General features: G+C 44.1%; 1 protein-coding gene across 2 annotated transcripts in view; it reads left to right on the top strand.

Moving 5' to 3' along the window:
• Positions 1 to 1,606: 1,606 nt before the first annotated feature.
• ARIH2 (ariadne RBR E3 ubiquitin protein ligase 2) overlaps positions 1,607 to 19,226 on the top strand; it is a 54,871-nt gene continuing 37,251 nt past the window's right edge. Inside the window, exons 1-2 of one of the 2 annotated variants that reach the window (XM_014585190.2) lie at positions 1,607 to 1,670; positions 4,225 to 4,575. In XM_014585190.2, the coding sequence (XP_014440676.1) occupies positions 4,321 to 4,575 (255 nt within the window). In that variant the 5' untranslated portion in view covers positions 1,607 to 1,670; positions 4,225 to 4,320. Of the gene's footprint in view, positions 1,671 to 4,224; positions 4,576 to 19,226 lie in introns of those variants that run through there. The other variant, XM_014585191.2, reaches the window with a different exon arrangement.

The following is a 19,226-nucleotide window of genomic DNA, read 5'->3' as shown; positions in this document are numbered from 1 at the left end:
CACCCCCCCCCCCCAGTGGGGATGACCATGTCACAATTCAATCTCCATTCTCCTGGAATCTTGGGCATGCCCACACACATGCCACTGAGTCTGAGACTCCAACCATGGGGAGTCCAGCAATGTAACCACTACGCCATCTGCTGGCCCTGGGATCCAGCTTTCTTAACCACATGTCACCCACTGGCCCACTTTATATTTTTGTGTCTGTATTTGAAGTGCTTACTGAAAGAGCTCTGGTTGTCCAAGAAGTCCTAAGGGATAACAGAAATAAATTCTTGTTTAATTTTATTTATTTTTGTTTTTGCTGCAGGGCATGTGAGCTCACCAGTGAGAAAAAGAGAGGGAAACTGAGAAATCACCCCCTAGAAGGGATGACTACACCGTAATCCCGTCACCAGTTTCTTCTTGGGCCCTTGGACATGCATGCAAACATACATGTCCAGCTTGCTTCTCAAGCCACTTGGTCTGGGACTAACCACACAGTCAGCCACGTGGGATGCAGCCACCTCCATGCCACCTGTGTGCATGCCCCAAATCCTGAAAGCACAGTGGAGGAGAAGGCATTGTGGTGTGGTCATCCCCTTGGAGGGTGTTTTTTTGCTTTCTCGCTCTCTGTCTTTCCAGTGAGTTCATGATCCAGAAAGCAAGAAATCACCCCCTGGGGGGATGGCCACCTGCAATCTCTGCTCCTCCATTCTCTTCTCGGGATCTTGGGTACGCATGCACACGTGCCCGGCATGAGTTTATGCCACTGGGTCTGGGACTTGAACTGCAGTCAACTACATGGGAGTCTACCGACACAGCCATTACGCCAACTGCTGGTCCCAAATCCTTTTTCTTTTAGAAGGCTGTGTAACTCTTGTCAAGTACAATTATGACTTGGATTTCTTTTGCAGTTTATAGGTAAATAATTAATTTGATGGCTATTCTGGTTCCTTATTTGTTAACCTTTTAAAAATTTTTGCTTTTTAAAAATTAGGGCCAGTGGGGCCAGCAGGTGGCTTAGTAGTTGAGGGTGCTGGACTCCCACATGGCTGATTGCAGATCAAGTTCTGTACCTGGTGGCTTGTTTTCTCACCACCCCCCTCTCGTTCTGACCCTCTCTGGTCAAATTAAAATAAATAAAACAGTTCTTTCAAAAATAAGCAAACAAACAAACCCCAGCTCTGGAAGCTTGAAAAACTTGTCAGGTGCTTGTGCATGCATGCTCAAAATCCTGAAGGGATTGCAGCGTGACCACACCCCAGTGGGCGTGCCTTTTTCTCCTCTCTCTAGCCTGTGCATGTGCCCTCTGGCAGTTAAAACATTGATCTGCCCCCATGGCCTGGTGGTTAAGGAAGCAGGATGCCACCAGGCTGGTCGTAGGTTAGAATCCTGACTTGATGGCTTGAAAAACAATCTGAGTTCTTGTGTGTGCCCTGAATTCCCACAGGATGAAGAAGTGGAGCGGGATTGCAGTGTGAGCACATCCCATTGTGTGGTCCTTTCTCTGTCTCTCGGGCGAGTGTACATCCCCTCTGGCCCTAAATAAAAATAAATAAATAATAAATTGCAAAAGCGGTACCAGTTAAAAAATATGTAAACATGATTTTCTTTTTCCTTTTAGATGGAAATCATATGATGTGGAATATTTGAGTGACATCTACCTGAAAGATCTTGAAGAATTACAGGTATTTTTAATTTAATGATTCCTTTTTTTTGTTTTAAAAAATTATTTAACTTTACTTATTTATTTTCATTTGACCAGAGAGGGACAGAGTGTGAGAGAGAGAGAGAGAGAAAGTGAGAAAGTGAGAAAGCAACCCGTCAGGGCCAGGGCTCCAACTGCGGTCGGCCATATGGGAGACCAGCGCCCTCAACCACCGCGCCGCCTGCTGGCCCCAACAATTCCTATTTCTCCTGAAGATTAACGGTTAAGTGAGGTTGTGTTTAAGTAGTTCTGCTATTCAAAACAGTTTTTTTTTTGAGAGTTTTAGGGTGCATGGGCTCGCAGAAAAGACAAAGAGACAGACAGAAAACCAGAAGTCACTCCCTAGGGGAGATGCCCATGCCACAGTCCCTTTTCTTTCATTCTCCTCTCAGGATTCTGGGCACGCACGCACACATGCCTGGTGTGAGTTTTAAGCTGCTGGATCTGAGACTTGAACCATGGTCCACTACGTGGGAGACGAGCCCTTTAACTGCTATGCCACCTGCTGACCCCTAAAACAATGTTTTTGATTTTTTTTTTTTTTTTTTTTGCCTTTTTTGAGAGATTTTTTTGCCATAGAGCATATGTGCTCACCAGAGAGACAGATGCAGAAAGTGAGAAATCACCCCCCGGGGGGATGGCCACAGTCTAATCCTTTCTCCATTCTTCTCTTGGAATTTTGGGCATGCATGCACATGTACCCAGCGTGAGTTTTAAGTCACCAGGTCTGGGACTTGAACCACTGTCCACTACATGGCATTCCAGTCATGTAAGTATTTCGTTCCCCAAGGCAGTGTTTTTAAAAATGTTTTCCTTTGTACTAGCAGGTGGTAGCTGAATCCCACACGACTGACTGCAGTTCAAGTCTCAGACCCTCTGGTTTGAGAAATATGCTGGGCGAGTGTATGCCCACAATCTCTAGAGGAAAACAGAGACGAGATTATGGCTTGGTCATCTCTCCTGTTCCCTCCCACTACTCCCCTGCACTTGCCCTGCAGCGAACAAAACCCCATCTACTTAAAATAGATTTATCCTGAAAGGAGAATGGAGGAGAAGGGATGGCAGACTGACCGTCCCCCGGGATGTGATTTCTCATTTTTCCTTTGACTTCCTCTCCAGCAAGTGCATGCTCCTTATGGCAAAACCCCCAACAGAAACATTTTTGCACCGAAATAGACTTTTTTTTTTTTTTTTCTTTAAATAATTATTTGGGGCCAGCAGGTGGGGTGGTGGTCAAAAACTCTGGACTCCCACATGGCCATCTGCAGTTCAAGTCTCAGACCTGGTGGCTTGCTTTCTCACTTTCCCGCTTTCTCTTATTCTGTCCCTTTCTGGTCAAATTGAAAATAAATAAATAAATAAAGTTTAAATAAAATAATTCTTTAAAGAAAAATTATTGGGCTGGCAGATGGCGTGGTGGTTAAGACACAGGAATTCCCACAGGGCTGACCATGGTTTGAGTCCCAGACCTGGCAGCTTGCTTTCTCCCTCTCCTTCTCTCTCTTTTTCTAGCAAAACTTATGTGGAAAAATAAAATAAAATAAACAATTACTTTTAAAAATTATTTTATTTAACTTTATTTATTATTATTAGCTTCCAGTCTGATCAGAGAGACATAGAGCGAGGGAAAGTGAGAAAGCAAGCTACTAGATTCAGGACTTAAACTGCGGTCAGCCATGTGGGAGTCCAGTGCCTTTAACCACCATGCTACCTGCTGGCCCCATGCTTCATTTTCTTAAAAAATAATTATTTTTTTATTTAATCTAGTTTTTGTTTGTTTGTTTGTTTGTTTGTTTGTTTTTAATATAATACCTGCTGGTCCTAAGACTCACACTTTAATTCTACCTTGTCATGAATTTAGAAATCTCATCATATATTGGGACCAGCAGTTGGCGTAATGGCTATGTTGCTGGGCTCCCATGTAGTCGACTGTGGTTCGAGTCCCAGACCTGGTGGCACACCAGGCACGTGTGCATGCATGCCCAAGATCCTGAGAGGGGAACGGAGGAGAAGGGATTGTGGCGTGGCCAAACCCCCAGGGGATTATTTCTGTCTGTCTCTTTCTGGCGAGTGCACGCTCCCTATACCAAAAACCTCTCCCCCCAAAAAAGAAACCCCATCTTATATGTACTGGTATTGTCTGGTCACTGTTCACTGGGGTATGGTTAGCAAAATTTTAAACTTTGGTAGTTAACCTTTTCTGTTGCCTTCCCTATGGGTAGCCAGCTGTATTTTGTGATTCTCACTGAGGACTCTGGCAGGAAAGACAGGTCCACTGGGCTTTGCCTTCCCTGCCGGGAGCTGGTCCTTCTGTGAAGTTACCGTCAGCAGGGTTTGGTTTCTCCAGGGGGATGTTTCCCTTCCATAAGCCTTGGCTAGGGGATTGATGGTGAGATTCCCCATGTGAGGCTAGAGTTGGAATAGGCTGTAGGGGGGATAGGCTAGGGCTGTACCATTTTTTACTCTTGGATGGATTCTGTTAGAATTGCTCAAAGAAAAACAGTAACACTTTTTTTTTTCTTCTCTTTTCTTAGAAGACAAAAACACTAATGCATTTGAGAAAGCGGTAAAGTTTGGGGGCGGGGGAAAAGCAACTGCTTTCCTGATCTGCACCTTGGCTGGGTGCTAAGATGTCTGTGGACATGAATAGCCAGGGGTCTGACAGCAATGAAGAGGACTACGACCCAAATTGTGAGGAGGAAGAGGAGGAAGAGGACGAGGACCCTGGGGACATAGAGGACTATTATGTTGGAGTAGCCAGCGATGTGGAGCAGCAGGGGGCCGATGCCTTTGACCCTGAAGAGTACCAGTTCACCTGCTTGACCTACAAGGAGTCCGAGGGTGCCCTCAATGAGCACATGACCAGCTTAGCGTCTGTCCTAAAGGTGAGCAGTGTCGTTAATTCCAAGGGTAATCCCCCAGTTAAATCGTGGATGAGCTGTTAACTAATGTTTCCTCCAGACTGATTGGATGGCCTTGTAGCTTGAAGCCAGTTTAAGTGAATGTTGCATCATTTGGACATTTTGTTACATTTACTTTGCTTTCTAATACATGTATGTCTAAAGTCTTTAGGTTCCCAGGTTATTAAGAATTAGAAAGGAGGGGCGAGGTGGAGGCACGAAAGACAAGTCAGTGTACGTCGTAGCTGACCTGCACACTTTTCACTTGTTCCAGAAAGTGTGTGTTTTGAAATTTCCTGGGGTAGACATAATAACCATCAAAGTCACCCCCTTGTACACAACCACGCTTGAGTGACAGGTAAATGTCTTGTGCTGAGACCCCCCCATGGCATGTCCTGGGTTGTCAGTGTCTCTTCGTTCAAGAGCTCAGTTGTTTCAGCCCCTACTGACTGATGCCTAATGTCGAAAGAGGTTTTAGCAGTGACTCTGAAAGTGAGACTAAATTCTCATATCTTGTCTGTCATTGATTGGGTCAGTGCTAGTGTGGACATTTTAATGAATGTACAAGGCCCGTTACTTCAGCAGGGATCTCGTTTTTTAACACTTAAACTAGAATACCTCTGGATATCTCGCACCTCAGACCAGTTACTGTCTTCACTGTTGATGCTTTTTATGGTCAGACAGTTTCCCGGCATCTTTCCTTCTCAAACACTGACCGTCGCATGAGTGTGGGATTGTAACATTTTTCTCACTTTATCGTTTTTGCTGATTTTCCTTCATGAGTTGTTACTTGGATTTTGTTGTCTGATCAGTTGATATTCAAAAGGACACATTGGCATGATTTCAACCAAATATATTCTCTTTTCTTTTTTATTTGCTAAAGGGCATGTACAATAGCGAGGGAGAGAAGGTGAGAAAGCACCGCTCATGGGTGATGGTCATGCTATAATCCCTTCTCCATTTTCTCATTGGGACTTTGGGCAAGACCAGGTCTGGTGCTTGTACTCTGCAGTCTGCCATGTGGTATCCAGCCGCCTCAACCAGCATGCCACTGGCTGGCCTCCGAGTACATTTTCTTGTGGTATTTAAACAAAAATAAGTAAGTTGTGCCGTGCATGATTTCTAAAAAAATTGTTTGATCTACTAGTTTAGGGATCATTTTTTTTCCAGATGATCAGCATAGAAGTTTTTGCGTGTGCGCTCGCCAGACAGACAGACAGAAAGTGAAAAATCACCACCCGGGGGGATGGCGATGGCCACGCCGCAGTCCCTTCTCCTCCATTTTCCTCTCGGGCTCTTGTGCATGTATACATGCCTGGCATGAGTTTTAAGCCACCAGGTCCGGGACGTGAACCTAGGTCGACTACATGGGAGTCCAGCGACATAGCCATTATGTTAACTGCTGGTCCCGAGAATGATAACCTTATGTTTAAATTAAGCTTTGATAGCAAGTGGCTGAAAGCTGAAAGCCATAGCTGTTTCTTTCTTTCTTTATTTTTTACGTTTAGGTTTAAAAGTAATTGTAGACTTCCTCTCTTATGCTGAACAAGCAGAAAACTCTGAAGAGTGAGGACGCACATACCCTCTGGGTTTGGCATTCATATACCATGGCTATAGCAAAGTTGCTAGGACCCCCGCCTCCAAAGGGCATTTCCCTAGTAGAAAAGAGGCATGTCTGTTCCTCTCCATTTATACCTCTCCCTTGCTAGTCAATGAGTTTTCTTTTGCTTTACCTGCACTATCAAATTACAACGTTGGTATTTAAGATTAGGAGAGGAACCCAGCCTAGGTGGCACAGTTGGTAGCTTACCTGATTGTAGTTTATGAAGCCGTATGGCCGACCGCTGGTTCAGATGCCTGGCCAGGTTGACCTGAAACACATGCCAGGCCTGTGTATACTTGCCCAAGATCTTGGCAGGCTGGAGTACTAGTGAGATGGGATAGCAACATGATCCTCTCAAGGATGCTTCCCCCCACCTCTCTTCTTCCTTCTTCCTCCTTCCTCCTCCCTCTTTTTTTTTTTTAAACTTCCAGAGGGCACATGCACTCAACAGAGACAAACGAGACAGTGAAGGATACAGAAAAGGAGAAGGCGCCCTGCAGTGGGTTGCATGGTCATGCCACAGTTCCTTCTCTGTCATTTTTCCTTCCTGATGGGATTTTGAGCATGCACATACATATGCCTGGCATGTTTTTCAAGCTGCCAGGGCTGGGATTCTAACCGTAATCAGCCATATGGGATCTGACTCCCTTAGCTTGTAGGCCACAGAGCCTATCTCCTCACCATTTGTGTGCACTCATGGTCTATCTTGAATAAATGAATAAATAAAATTAGTAGGCTGGTTTCATGGCCTGGTGGTTTTAGCAGCTTAAATAATATGCCAGGCTTGTGCATGTGTGCCCAAATCCTGCTGGGGTAGAGAAATGAAGCAGAGGGATTACGGCATGACTGCCCTGTTGGGGTGCTCCCCCACCCCCTGTGGTCTTATGTGCCCTGTGGCAAATTTTAAAAATAAAATTAGAAAAGGACTCGTCAGGTGTGTGATATGCACAAAACACATTGGGACGCTCCCTGGTGTGCACTGGAAAGTCTCAGTGGGCCAGGTGCTCTGTGCCAACCTGTCTGCCAAGGGGCCCACAGTGCACCATTTCATTTTTTTTATTTTTCTAATTACAGATTCTTCCAAATATATGGTTTGGTGGTTATGGCTCTGGACTTCCACATGGCCAACTGTAGTTCAAGTCCCAGACCTGGAGGCTTAAAAATGACACTGGGTGTGTATGTACATGTATGCCCAAAATCCCAGGAGGTGAATGGAGGAGAAGGGATTGTGGCCTCACCACCTCCCCACAGGGTGATTGCTCACTGTTTCTGTCTCTTTCTGGTGAGCTCATATGCCCTTATTGCAAAAACCTGAAAAAAAAAAAAAAAAAAGAAAGTTTATGGAAAAGTATAATTAATGTATTAGCTTATTTTGGTATAAAAAATTCTTAAGTCTATTCATAGTGTTTTTTTTCTGTTTTTGTTTTTATTTTGTTTTTTTGAGACAGATTTTTACTATAGAGTATGTATACTCACTGGAGAGACAGACAGAAAGTGAGAAATCACTCCCCTGGAGGGGGATGGCTATGCTACAATCCCTTCTGTTCCTAGTCTCCTCTCAGGATTTTGAGCATGCACGTACATGGGCCTGGTGTGAGTTTAAGCCACCAGGTGTTCAGATAATGGCTAAACAGAAGCATTGTTTGGGAATGAGCTGTCATCCCACACAAGTGGAGTACGTGTGAGGGATGAGGGTATTGCCAAGTGAATTGTTGTGTTAGAGGAGGCGGGACTTCTGACGAATAGGTGTTTTTAGTGATCATGTATGAGTCTTCAAGAAAAAAATTCGACCTTTTCACTATGTTTTTGTATGAAACTTACACAAAGGTTATTGTTGTACAGATGAGCAGCCCTTCCTCATAATAACAGCATGTTCATTGCAGAGTGGGCAGTAGTTAGCCAAGAAGAATGTCCATTATCAGTGAGTCCCGCTCATGCTGTTCCCTGGAACTCCTGAGAGACGTGCTGACCAGGTGCTCGGAGAGCCCCAGCCTCCATGGAGCCCCAGACAGCCCAGGAAGGGTCATGGCTGCAGCCGGCTTCCATTGGTGGTGGGTCAGGGCATCTCCCTCCTGTGCACCTCACCGCACAGCATCGTGGTACTGGTGTGGGCAAATAAAGAATGATGTTCAAGGCCCTGCCAGTTGCTTCAGGAGGGAGGAGAAATAGTACGCTTAGGGCTAGATCTGGTCCAGGGGCCAGCAGGCTACCTGGGCTTCATGTTGAGACAGGAGGACTTTGAAGGTGGGGTAGAGGGCAGTGCAGGTTACACAAGTCAGATCCCACGGGGCCACAGGCGAGGGGATGGGAAGGTTACCTTCTGGGCTGGAGTGAGAGACTGAGTGGGCAGGTAAAGGGATAAGGTGGAGGACCATGAATGCAGCCTGGGGTGTCTTTGTTACTGTAGGAATGGAGTAGCTCTCCTAAACTTCAGCACAAGTGTGAAATAGAGAACTGTATTGTTCATTTTTCAAGCCTGGTGTTCCCTAGACAGAATTGGAGGAATAATCCAATTATGTTTTTATTACAGTTCTTGCTCTATGAAGTGTTTTATTAGCTGCAGTAGAGCTAGGAAAGTGTCTCCTAGAGCAGTACCCTGCCACCTTCCTGCTTGAATTTCTTTTAAAATCTATAGAGTATACTCTTTTTTTTTTTTTTTGAGAGGTTTTCGCTATAGGGCGCGTGCGCTCACCAGACAGAGAGAGACATAGAGACAAAAAGCGAGAAGTCACCCCCCAAGGGGGATGGTCACGCCGCAATCCCTTCTCCTCCATTCTCCTCTCGGGATCTTGGGCACGCACGCACATGCACCCAGTGTGAGTTCTAAGCCACCGGGTCCGGGACGCGAACTGTGGTCGACTACGTGGGAATCCAGCGACATAGCCATTACACTAACTGCTGGTTCCCTAGAGTATACTCTTCAACAAAATGTGGCTTGAAAATCTTAAGATTCTTCTTTTTCCCCTTTGGTGAGTCATGATGAGTTTTCAGGGTTCTGACTCTTATGTGCAGAAGTCTTTGTGATCCTAGATTCGAAACAACCTGGTTTCAAGCCTTGCCACTTGTAACACGATCCGTGCATGTCCTTAACACAAAATACCTTTTCTCAAGTGACACTGAATACTTGTATAAATCTGATGAAGACATTAATGATTAAATCCACATTTCTTATGCTAGCATAGCTGAATTTTAAGACCATTTTATTTTCATATATTTACATATTTATTAACAACCCAAGTAGTGGTTTGGGTTTTTGTTGTTGTTATTCATGGGACATCATGCCGGGCCTAGTAACACTGAGAGTGTGTGTGCTGACCAGCTGTCTCATTTCTGTTTTTGTGACCTGACGTCAGGGTTTTCCTGCCTGTATTTAAGGAGAATGTAGATGAAATTCCTGTTTTAAATAGTTGACTGTTACTGGGTGTGTTGACATACTTCCTGATGGTTTAGTCTTGAAGTCGGATCTGTGTTTTACTGATGTATACATTCATTTTTCCAAGGGTCATGAGTTGTGTCCAGAGTGACATTGAGAATTAGTTGTCTGTCTCACCAGCGTAGGGCGGTCATTGTCATCACTGCGTACCTGGCCTCCTGGACAGCGCGCTTCCTACTGTCCAGAAAAGAAACTCTTTGTAGATCCCCGGCCCCTCAGGCCAGTCGTCATCTCGTGCTTTAATGCTGCCCCTCGGAGCCATGTAAACCCAGTGCGGACAGGTGGTGATTTGACAGTTGTCTCCTAAACTTAATTTACTTATATTTACATTTTTTAAAAGAATTATTCAATTTATTTATTTATTATTATTTTCATATGAGTTTGCCAGAGAAAGACAGAAGGAGAGAGAGAGCGAGGAAGCAAGCCGCCAGGTCTGGTACTCTAACCACAGTAGGCCATGTGGGAATTCCAACACCCTGACTACCATGCCACCTGCTGGCCCCTCTATTTACATTTTTATTGTCAAGATGTTACTGTAGTATTAAGGAAGAGAATATCATTCATGAGTCAGTTAACTTCAAGTACAAGTTTTCCTCCCTGCTTATTATCCTTCAAGTCTTGTTCACATATTCTGTGAATGTGCTGCAATTCACTCATTCGCTCAGTCACGGTTCTGCTATGTGCCAGGCCTTGGAGAAAACCCCCGCTCTGGGTGTTACATTCTAGTATTGTGTACATGTGTTATGTTTTCCGTTTCCCCCACTTTTCTACTCCATCCTCATGAGTTACTTTCAGAGGCTGTGCGGCACACCGTCTTGTTCTTGTTTGGTTGGTTTTGGTTTTTGCCATAGGGCACGTGTGCTCACTGGAGACAGAAAGTAGTGAGAGAGAAAGTGAGAAATAACCCCGGGGAGATGGCCGTGCTGCAGCTCTTCCCCTGGGATTTCAGGGATGCACGTGCACGTGCTCCACGTTAATTTGAAGCCTCCAGGCCTGAGGCTTGAAGTGTGGGCAGCCATGTGGGAGTCTAGCACCTTGACTGCCATGCTACCTGCTTGCCCCAGCACCGTCTTGTTCTTTAACCATAATTTGCTCAAGCTTTCTCTGTGGACATTTAGGTGAGTACTTGAGAGGACATTTGTTGGGAGCTGCCTATATTGCTCTAAGTGTGTTCATGGATGTGGCCTTTCGGTCTGTTGGACCTTGTCCAGATCCTGGGCAGGTGGTTAGAGGTTGCGGTTCTGGTCCCTGTCTTTGTCCTTTAATATAACATGACCTCGACAAGTCCCTCAGCATTACGTAAGCTATAGTTTCCTTGTCTATAAAATAGCGGTAATACCTTTGTCCCGGCATTCAGTGGGACCTGATGCATGTGAAGTGCCTAGCACGGGTGTGTGCACACAGACATCACTCAGTCACGATGTCATAGCGGGGGTTACAGGAGAGGGAGACTGTTTCCACACGTTTGCTGTGGTTCCTTGACGCTGTTCTCAGGACTGTGCACCTTTGGTGGTGGGGTAGGAGCCACCCTGAGGGATGTTCTGGGTCGCAGTGCTGACTGGTGCCTCTGAGTGTGCATACGATGTGGATCATGTACTTTGGATTCTTTGGCCTTTACCTAGAGCCTCTGGAGTCCTTCTCTTGGGCCCACTGACAAGAAACGTAGAAATAAGACACAATGAGTTTGAGCTGGGACCAGGAAGAGGGCTCAGGTTAATGTGGACTGTATATTTCTCTGACATTTTGGACCAGCTGCCACGCTTGGTCCTGTACCTGTGTGGACAGCAGGGCCTAATGGGGTGCACGGTCGAGCTGGGGGTCCTGGTCATTGAGTCCCTCATTCTTCTCTAACTTTTGTTCTATTCTCAATCTAATCATTTTTTTGCTTAGTCTTTGCCCCTACTGTGCTAGGAAAAATTTGAGATTAGAATTGTATACCCTCAGGAGGGAAGAATTAAAGGAAAGATTTGAGAGAAGCACAGAGCGAGACGGCAGGAAGCTTCCCATGGCGCTCCTCCTGAGATAGTCTACCCCATGGCTTTCTGACTGCGTTAGCATGAACTGTCAGAACATGACATTTATGGTGTATTCCTTTTCTTTGAACTGTCACAGCATTTATAAACACAGATGGTTTCACAGTGATGACCACAAGTTACCAACCTTGATAGAGAAAACTGTAGCTAGGATGTGCAAGAGGTTTGTTAGGAGCCCCCACCGAGAATTTGCCTTAGGGCATGTGCGCTCTCCTGAGAGAAAGAGAGAGAGAGAGACAGTGAGAAAGTGAGAAATCACCCCCCACCCCCCCCAGAGGAGATGGCCACACTGCAGTCGCTCTCCTCCTTTCTCCTCCCAGGATGTTGGGTGTGCACACGTGCCTGGCGTGATTTTCAAGCCACTTGGTCTGGGACTTGAACTGCAGTTGGCCATGTGGGAGAGTCCAGCTACTTAACCACACGCTGTCTACTGGTCCCTTGGGAGGAGCTTTTAACGGAGAGCAGTTATTCTTACAGTGTTGAGTGCGTGATCTTTACTTGGAAAAGACTGCTCTTTTGACTTGCAGTTTCTTTCCTGGCCAGCTCTGCCTGCCGTTCTATCTCATCTTTCAGTCCTTAACTAGTTTCTGCAGTGCTGTTACCATCATCGTCCAGACTCCGTGGTAGACCTGCCTCCTTTTGCAAGAAGTAACAGCAGTGTCATCGAGGTGTGCTTCCTGGAGTCTCACTTAGCCATTGGAGCCACCATTCCCAAGCTGGAAACAGGGTTTACCCTTGCCTCCTTTCGCCCACGAAGCCTTTGCTGGTCCTTAGACGGGCCATTGCTCCATACTCTCTGCACATTTCCTCATGTGTTCTTTTTTAAAAATATGTGTATGTATTTTATTTTTTTATATGTTCAATCACTGTATATTATTACAACATGCAAAATGAATGTTCCCAGCATTAATACACTGTATTAGTCCAGTTAAAGATACTATCATATACATTATCATCAGTACTTAATTTTACATTTTTGTGTCCCTTAAATGTTTTGTTTCTTTCTTTTCTCCCTTAATTCCCTTCCTCTCAACCTTCCTCGTTTCCCACCCCCCTCTCACACTCTCTCTAGTATCTGGAATTATTCTCCAGGCTATTATATCTTCCAATCTTTCCGTTTCTGCCCTAGAGTGCGCACATTGGTATGTACTTAATGGGGATCTTGATGTGTTGGTAAACTGATTGCAGGGTACTTGTTTGTACACCAGGATGTGAACTCGGAGATAGACTTAGCATTTGTTCTTTACATGTTAGCATTGAACAAATATGCTGTATTAGTTGTCAGCAAGTGGTGCTCGATGTTGATCTGAGTAAACCCTCAGGTTAGTAACCACAAAAGTTTAGAATTTAGCCCAGAAGTTCTGCTGCACGTGCTTCCGCCTGTACACAGAAGACATGCTTGTTAAGGGCATTTCATGAAGCAAGCTAACCTCTGAGGAGACACAGGGTAAACCTCAGTGTTATGTGTGCTTCCCCGTTCATGTGTGTATCAGAATTAGTTTTGACAGGGACCAGCAGTTGGCGTACTGGCTATGTCTCTGGACTCCCACGTAGCTGACTGCGGTTCGAGTCCCAGCACCGGTGGGTTAAACTCCCACCGGGCGCATGTGTGTGCATGCCCAGGATCCCGAGAGGAGAATGGAGAAGGCGTGACCATCCTCCCTGGGGGGTGATTTCTTGCTTTCTGTCTCTCTGGCTCTCTCTTGTCTTTCTGGTGAACGCATGCGCCCTATAGCAAAAAACTCTAAAAATAAAGAGTGTTGGCAGTTCTGGTACAGAAACCTGCCTTTCATACAGTTGGGATGAAGCACAATCTTCAGAGGTGAGGCTACAGCGTTTTACTTTATATTTGTGTGAAAGTACAAAAAAATTTAGAAACGATTCAAGTTATTGAAGTCAAAGGACAGAACTTGCCTTCTTGACTGAAAGGACACGTCCAGAGTGCACTGGTCGAGGCTGAGTGGGGGTAGGTTATAGGCTGCCCTGCCACACTTACGAGTGGGCAGGCTCTATGTAGTGTTTTTGACATTAGAGTGTAAGTTCATTTTTTAAAAAAAGAATTATTTATTTAATTTAATTTATTTATTTTAATTTGACTAGAGAGCGCTGGAAAGTGCTACAGCAAGTCCATGCCCAGGACTCGAGCAGTAGTTGGCCATGCGGATGTCCAGTGCCTTAACTACCACGCCAGCTGCCGGCCACCATAACTTCTTTTTTTTTTTTAAAGAATTATTTTATTTAACTTTATTATTATTGTTACTTTCCAGTTTGATCAGACAGACAGAGAGAGAGAGGGAAAGTTAGAAAGCAAGCCACCAGATTCAGTACTCGAACCATGGTCAGCCATGTGGGAGTCCAGCTCCTTTAACCACCACACCACCTGCCAGCCCCACCATAACTTCTTATTTTATTGGTGATCAAGATAACAGTGGATTCTTAGGTCCTTTTTGATGATGAGTAACTGTAAGGATGACTAATGGTATCTGCAATCATAATACAAAGTGTTTTAAAATTTTTGAATTCTGTGACACTGTAGTAGAGCATGTCAAATCTCTTTTTGCAAGTTTGTTAACTGATTTTTGCTTTAAGATAGTCGGTTGCACTCATACCTTTGTTCCCTCTCTGTTTTTGTTTGTTTGGGTATTTAAATGTCAGTAACAGTTTATTTTTTAAGAATTATTTAATTTTATTTATTATTGTTTTTTTTTTTTAATTTGATCAGACAGAGAAAGACAGAGAGAGATAGAGGAAAAATGAGAAAGCAAGCCTCCAGATCTAGGACTTGAACCGTGATTGGCCGTGTGGGAGTCTAGCACCTCAACCATCACACCACCCGCCACCTGCAAGCCTCTAAGTAGCAGCTTTATTTTCAAAAGCCAAAAACTGGAAACTACTAAAATGCCCATAAACAGACGAATGAACAAGCAAAGAGTGGTATAGACGTTGAACAGTATATTTCACAGCAACATGAACAAAAATGAACTATAGAAATGTCATCGATAAACATCAAACTAAGCATGCCACATGAGGGAAAAAAGCGTCAACACTTTGTGATGTCAATCATATAAAGTTCTATAAAATGTATAAAGTTCTATAAAATTTATCTTGAAGGGAAATAAATCAGCAGTTGCCTGGAGGACTAGGTAAGCAGAGATTATAAAACAGGATGAGGAAAATACAGAGGTGCTCCTCCAATTTTAGGTACCATTACAGTGAAAGTAAACATGTGTATATGTTTAAACTCCCATTAACAGAAAAAATGAGTTGAGATGGATATCACTTGGGGGTATCTTTATAAAGAGCATTTTGTCCAGCAGATCTTTGAAGAGGCGGTGGGCTCTGATTTGATGGGCAAAGACCAGAGGAGGTAGGTGTGCTTCAGTTGGGAGTTTAATTAAAAATCATGGAACCAGCAGGTGGTATAATGGTTAAGTTGCTGGACTTACACAGGGCCAACCATGGTTCGAGCTCCAGACCCAGTGGCTTGAAACTCATACCGGCACATGCATGTGCATGCCCAAAACCTCAAAAAGAAGAATGGTAGAGAAGGGATTGCGGTGTGGCCCTCCCCGCCGGGGGATGATTTTTCACTTTCTGTCTCTCTGGCTAGCGCATATGCCTATAGAAAAAAATGTCTCTCAAAAAAAAAGAATCATATTTTGGACAGTTGATCTGACTCACTTGGTTTCTAGGCAAAAAAAAAATCTTATTTTTTAAGAAGTGTAATAAACTGAGGAGAAGTAAGGCCCTTAACTATGAGATAGACTGATCTCATCTGTCATTCTGGAGCCCCTGAGTCTTAAGTAACAGCGCTTCAGTGATCACCCTAAAAGAAAGCCTGTCATCTGGCCAGTTCCATTCATGTACACGTAACTTAGGATTTATTTTCCTGATGTCTTCCCTTTAACAAACTGAGACCTTGTTGACATTACATAAAATTAGCCAGCTACCATTTATGGGCGTGTGCCATTTAGTCCAACCACAGTGTCCTGCGACCATCAATCCATCTAGTTTTTTTTTTTAAGAATTATTTTATGGGCCAGCAGGGGACATGGTGATTAAGGCGGCTGGGCTCCCACATGGCTGACTGTGGTTCATGTCCCAGACCTGGCAGCTTGCTTTCTCACTTCTCTCTTTCTCTGGTCAACTTGAAGAAAAAAGAAAAGAAAGAAAGAAAAGAATTGTTTTATTTAGGGGCTGGGAGGCGGCGTAGTGGTTAAGGGCACTAGACTCCCACATGGCCGGCTGTGATTTCAGTCCCAGACCTGGTGGCTTGCTTTCTCACTTAAATAAATAAAAATGTTAAATAAAATAATTATTTTTTAAAAAAATTTAAAACTTTAATTTTATTTATCCATTTATTTATTTTAATTTAACCAGAGAGTGACAGACAGACAGAGAGAGAGGAAAAGTGAGAAAGCAAGCCGCCAGGTAGGTCTGGGACTCAAACCGTGGTGGGCCATGTAGGAGTCCAGTGCCCTTAACCACTATGCCACCTGCCAGCCCCCTAATCTACCTAGCTGTAATAGGCTTTCATTATCCCCGAAAGAAAACTGGTACTCCTTAAGCAGTGACTTCCACTACCCCAGCCCCTGACAGCCACGAAGTCGGCTCTGCACCCGTTCTGCATGTCGTGGACATGATTTCTCACTTTCTGTCTCTCTGTCTTTCTCTGTCTGTCTGGCGAGTGCACGCGCCCTATAGCGAAAACCTCTCCAAAATAATAATAATAATAATAATAATAATAATAATAATAATAATACATTTGTTGTATGAAAATGCAAAATAAGTTAACTATGTGATCTTAAGCAAGTAGTTTAATCTCATGTAGCCTCAGTTTTTTTTCTCTGAAAGGTGTAAGTAATTGGTCATCTATTTCACAGGGTTGTCTTGCTAATGAAATGAGGCATGTGAAACACCCTGTAAACCATAAGACACCAGACGTAGAGACAAATTATGTCCCATTCATCACTCTACCCATTGTGTGGTACCTATCACAATGCCTCCCCCAGAGTAGATGATCAGATAATGTTTAACAGCTAACCTCAATCTCAATTTATGATGAGCCTGGCAGCACAGCACTTGATCTCACTTCATTCTTATTTCAACTCCATAAAGTAGTTACTGATATTATCACTTAATGGGTGATAAAGCAAAGCCTTCACAAGAGCTAAGGAAGCCAGGTGAGAGATCATAGTACCTGGTTGTAGCATAATAATAAGAAAAGAAGCACTGAAGAGAATAAAAAGTACAGTTTTACATTACTCACATCAAACCCAGGCAGCAGAGCATGGAAAAAGATACCACTGATTTGGAGGAAGGTGAGCACAGAATTTTGCCTTGGATCCCTACACTGGACCCACCACAGTAAAACCCAGCACCAGGAAGATACCCACTACTCCCTTCTCCTGGTAAGTACCCATGGTCTGAGCTTTAAGACCAGCCCTGATGCCAGGGACCACAATCTCAGCCTTCAGGATTACATGATGGAAGTCATTTCTACCCACACCACTGTTAAACCAACTTCAGAGGTCCTGGCCTCTGAAAAGCTCTCAGCAGCTTAACTCCTCAGTGGTCCTGGGCTTCTGACATGTCCCACTGTCACATGGTCTTCATCTTCTTTAGGCTTCTTGCCCATCCTACTGTCATGTTGATCACAACTGCCCTAGGTTGCTGGTATGTCCCAGCATTACGCCTGCAACAGGGCTTTCCAAGACATAACTGGCCTGTGGAGATTAAAATAAATACCTAATTTATCAAATAAAAACCTAGTGTATCAAAAAGTACCTATATACTTCATATAATCCTAAGGATCAAGAACAGTAAGAGAAACATGGCCTTACCAAACTAATATAAGGTATCAGTGATTGATTCTGAAGAAATGAAGGTGTATGAACTACATGACAAAGGATCTGAAGTAATTAAGAAAGCTCAGTGAAAAAATAAACTAAATGAGAAAAAAAAACAATGAGCAACCAGAATAAAAATTTAATAGCAAGATTAAAATAATTTTTAAACATCAAACAGAAACTCTGGAGCTAAAAAATAAAATGAACAAATAAAAATGCAATAGAGATTATCAACGGAACTGATTAAGCAGAAAAAAGAATATGAATTCAAAGACAGGTCATTTGAAAATATACAGTCAGGGGCCGACAGGTGGTATGGTGGTTAAGGGTGCTGGGCTCCCACATGGCTGACTGTGGTTCATGTCTCAGACGGTGCTGGGCTCCCACATGGCTGACTGTGGTTCATGTCCCAGACCTGGCAGCTTGCTTTCTCACTTCTCTCTTTCTCTGGTCAACTTGAAGAAAAAAGAAAAGAAAGAAAGAAAAGAATTGTTTTTTTTTAAGAATTATTTTATGGGCCAGCAGGGGACATGGTGATTAAGGCGGCTGGGCTCCCACATGGCTGACTGTGGTTCATGTCCCAGACCTGGCAGCTTGCTTTCTCACTTCTCTCTTTCTCTGGTCAACTTGAAGAAAAAAGAAAAGAAAGAAAGAAAAGAATTGTTTTATTTAGGGGCTGGGAGGCGGCGTAGTGGTTAAGGGCACTAGACTCCCACATGGCCGGCTGTGATTTCAGTCCCAGACCTGGTGGCTTGCTTTCTCACTTAAATAAATAAAAATGTTAAATAAAATAATTATTTTTTAAAAAAATTTAAAACTTTAATTTTATTTATCCATTTATTTATTTTAATTTAACCAGAGAGTGACAGACAGACAGAGAGAGAGGAAAAGTGAGAAAGCAAGCCGCCAGGTAGGTCTGGGACTCAAACCGTGGTGGGCCATGTAGGAGTCCAGTGCCCTTAACCACTATGCCACCTGCCAGCCCCCTAATCTACCTAGCTGTAATAGGCTTTCATTATCCCCGAAAGAAAACTGGTACTCCTTAAGCAGTGACTTCCACTACCCCAGCCCCTGACAGCCACGAAGTCGGCTCTGCACCCGTTCTGCATGTCGTGGACATGGACTCATGCACCGTGTGGCACTTTGTGTCTGGCTGCTTTTACTCGGCATGGTCTTTGCAGGGTTCGTCCGAGATGTGGCACATCTCAGTACTCGTTCCTTTCTGCGATGGCCGTTTGTTTCCTCATGGGATGGGCTAACCAAGAATCCTCAGGTGTTTGAGGAAAATTTGAAAATGAAGGAGATACAGAAAAACTGATTTTAGCTGAGAGGCCAGAGATATTTCTATTTTTAAAGTGAAATATTTCATATTCTCTAGGATAGTTGAGAAGAGGTAGCAAATTTATTAACGTTGTTCCTTTTTTTGAGGTAGTTACTTAAAAGTGAAAACCAAAAAAGGTAAAGAATACAAGACATAGTAGACGTAGGGAACCAGCAGTTAGCGTAATGGCTATGTCGCTGGACTCCCACGTAGTCACCCGTGGTTCGCATCCCGGACCCGGTGGCTTAAAACTCACGCCGGGCGCGTGTGCGTGTATGCCCAAGATCCCGAGAGGAGAATGGAGGAGAAGGGATTGCGGCGTGACCATCCCTCCTGGGGGGGTGATTTCTCGCTTTCTGTCTCTATGTCTCTCTCGGTCTGTCTGGTGAGCGCACGT

This window comes from Tupaia chinensis, unplaced genomic scaffold (genome assembly GCF_000334495.1).
Source record: "Tupaia chinensis unplaced genomic scaffold, TupChi_1.0 Scaffold149184_1, whole genome shotgun sequence".
Lineage (NCBI taxonomy): Eukaryota > Metazoa > Chordata > Mammalia > Scandentia > Tupaiidae > Tupaia > Tupaia belangeri.
This window is presented reverse-complemented; position numbering and strand designations above follow the sequence as displayed.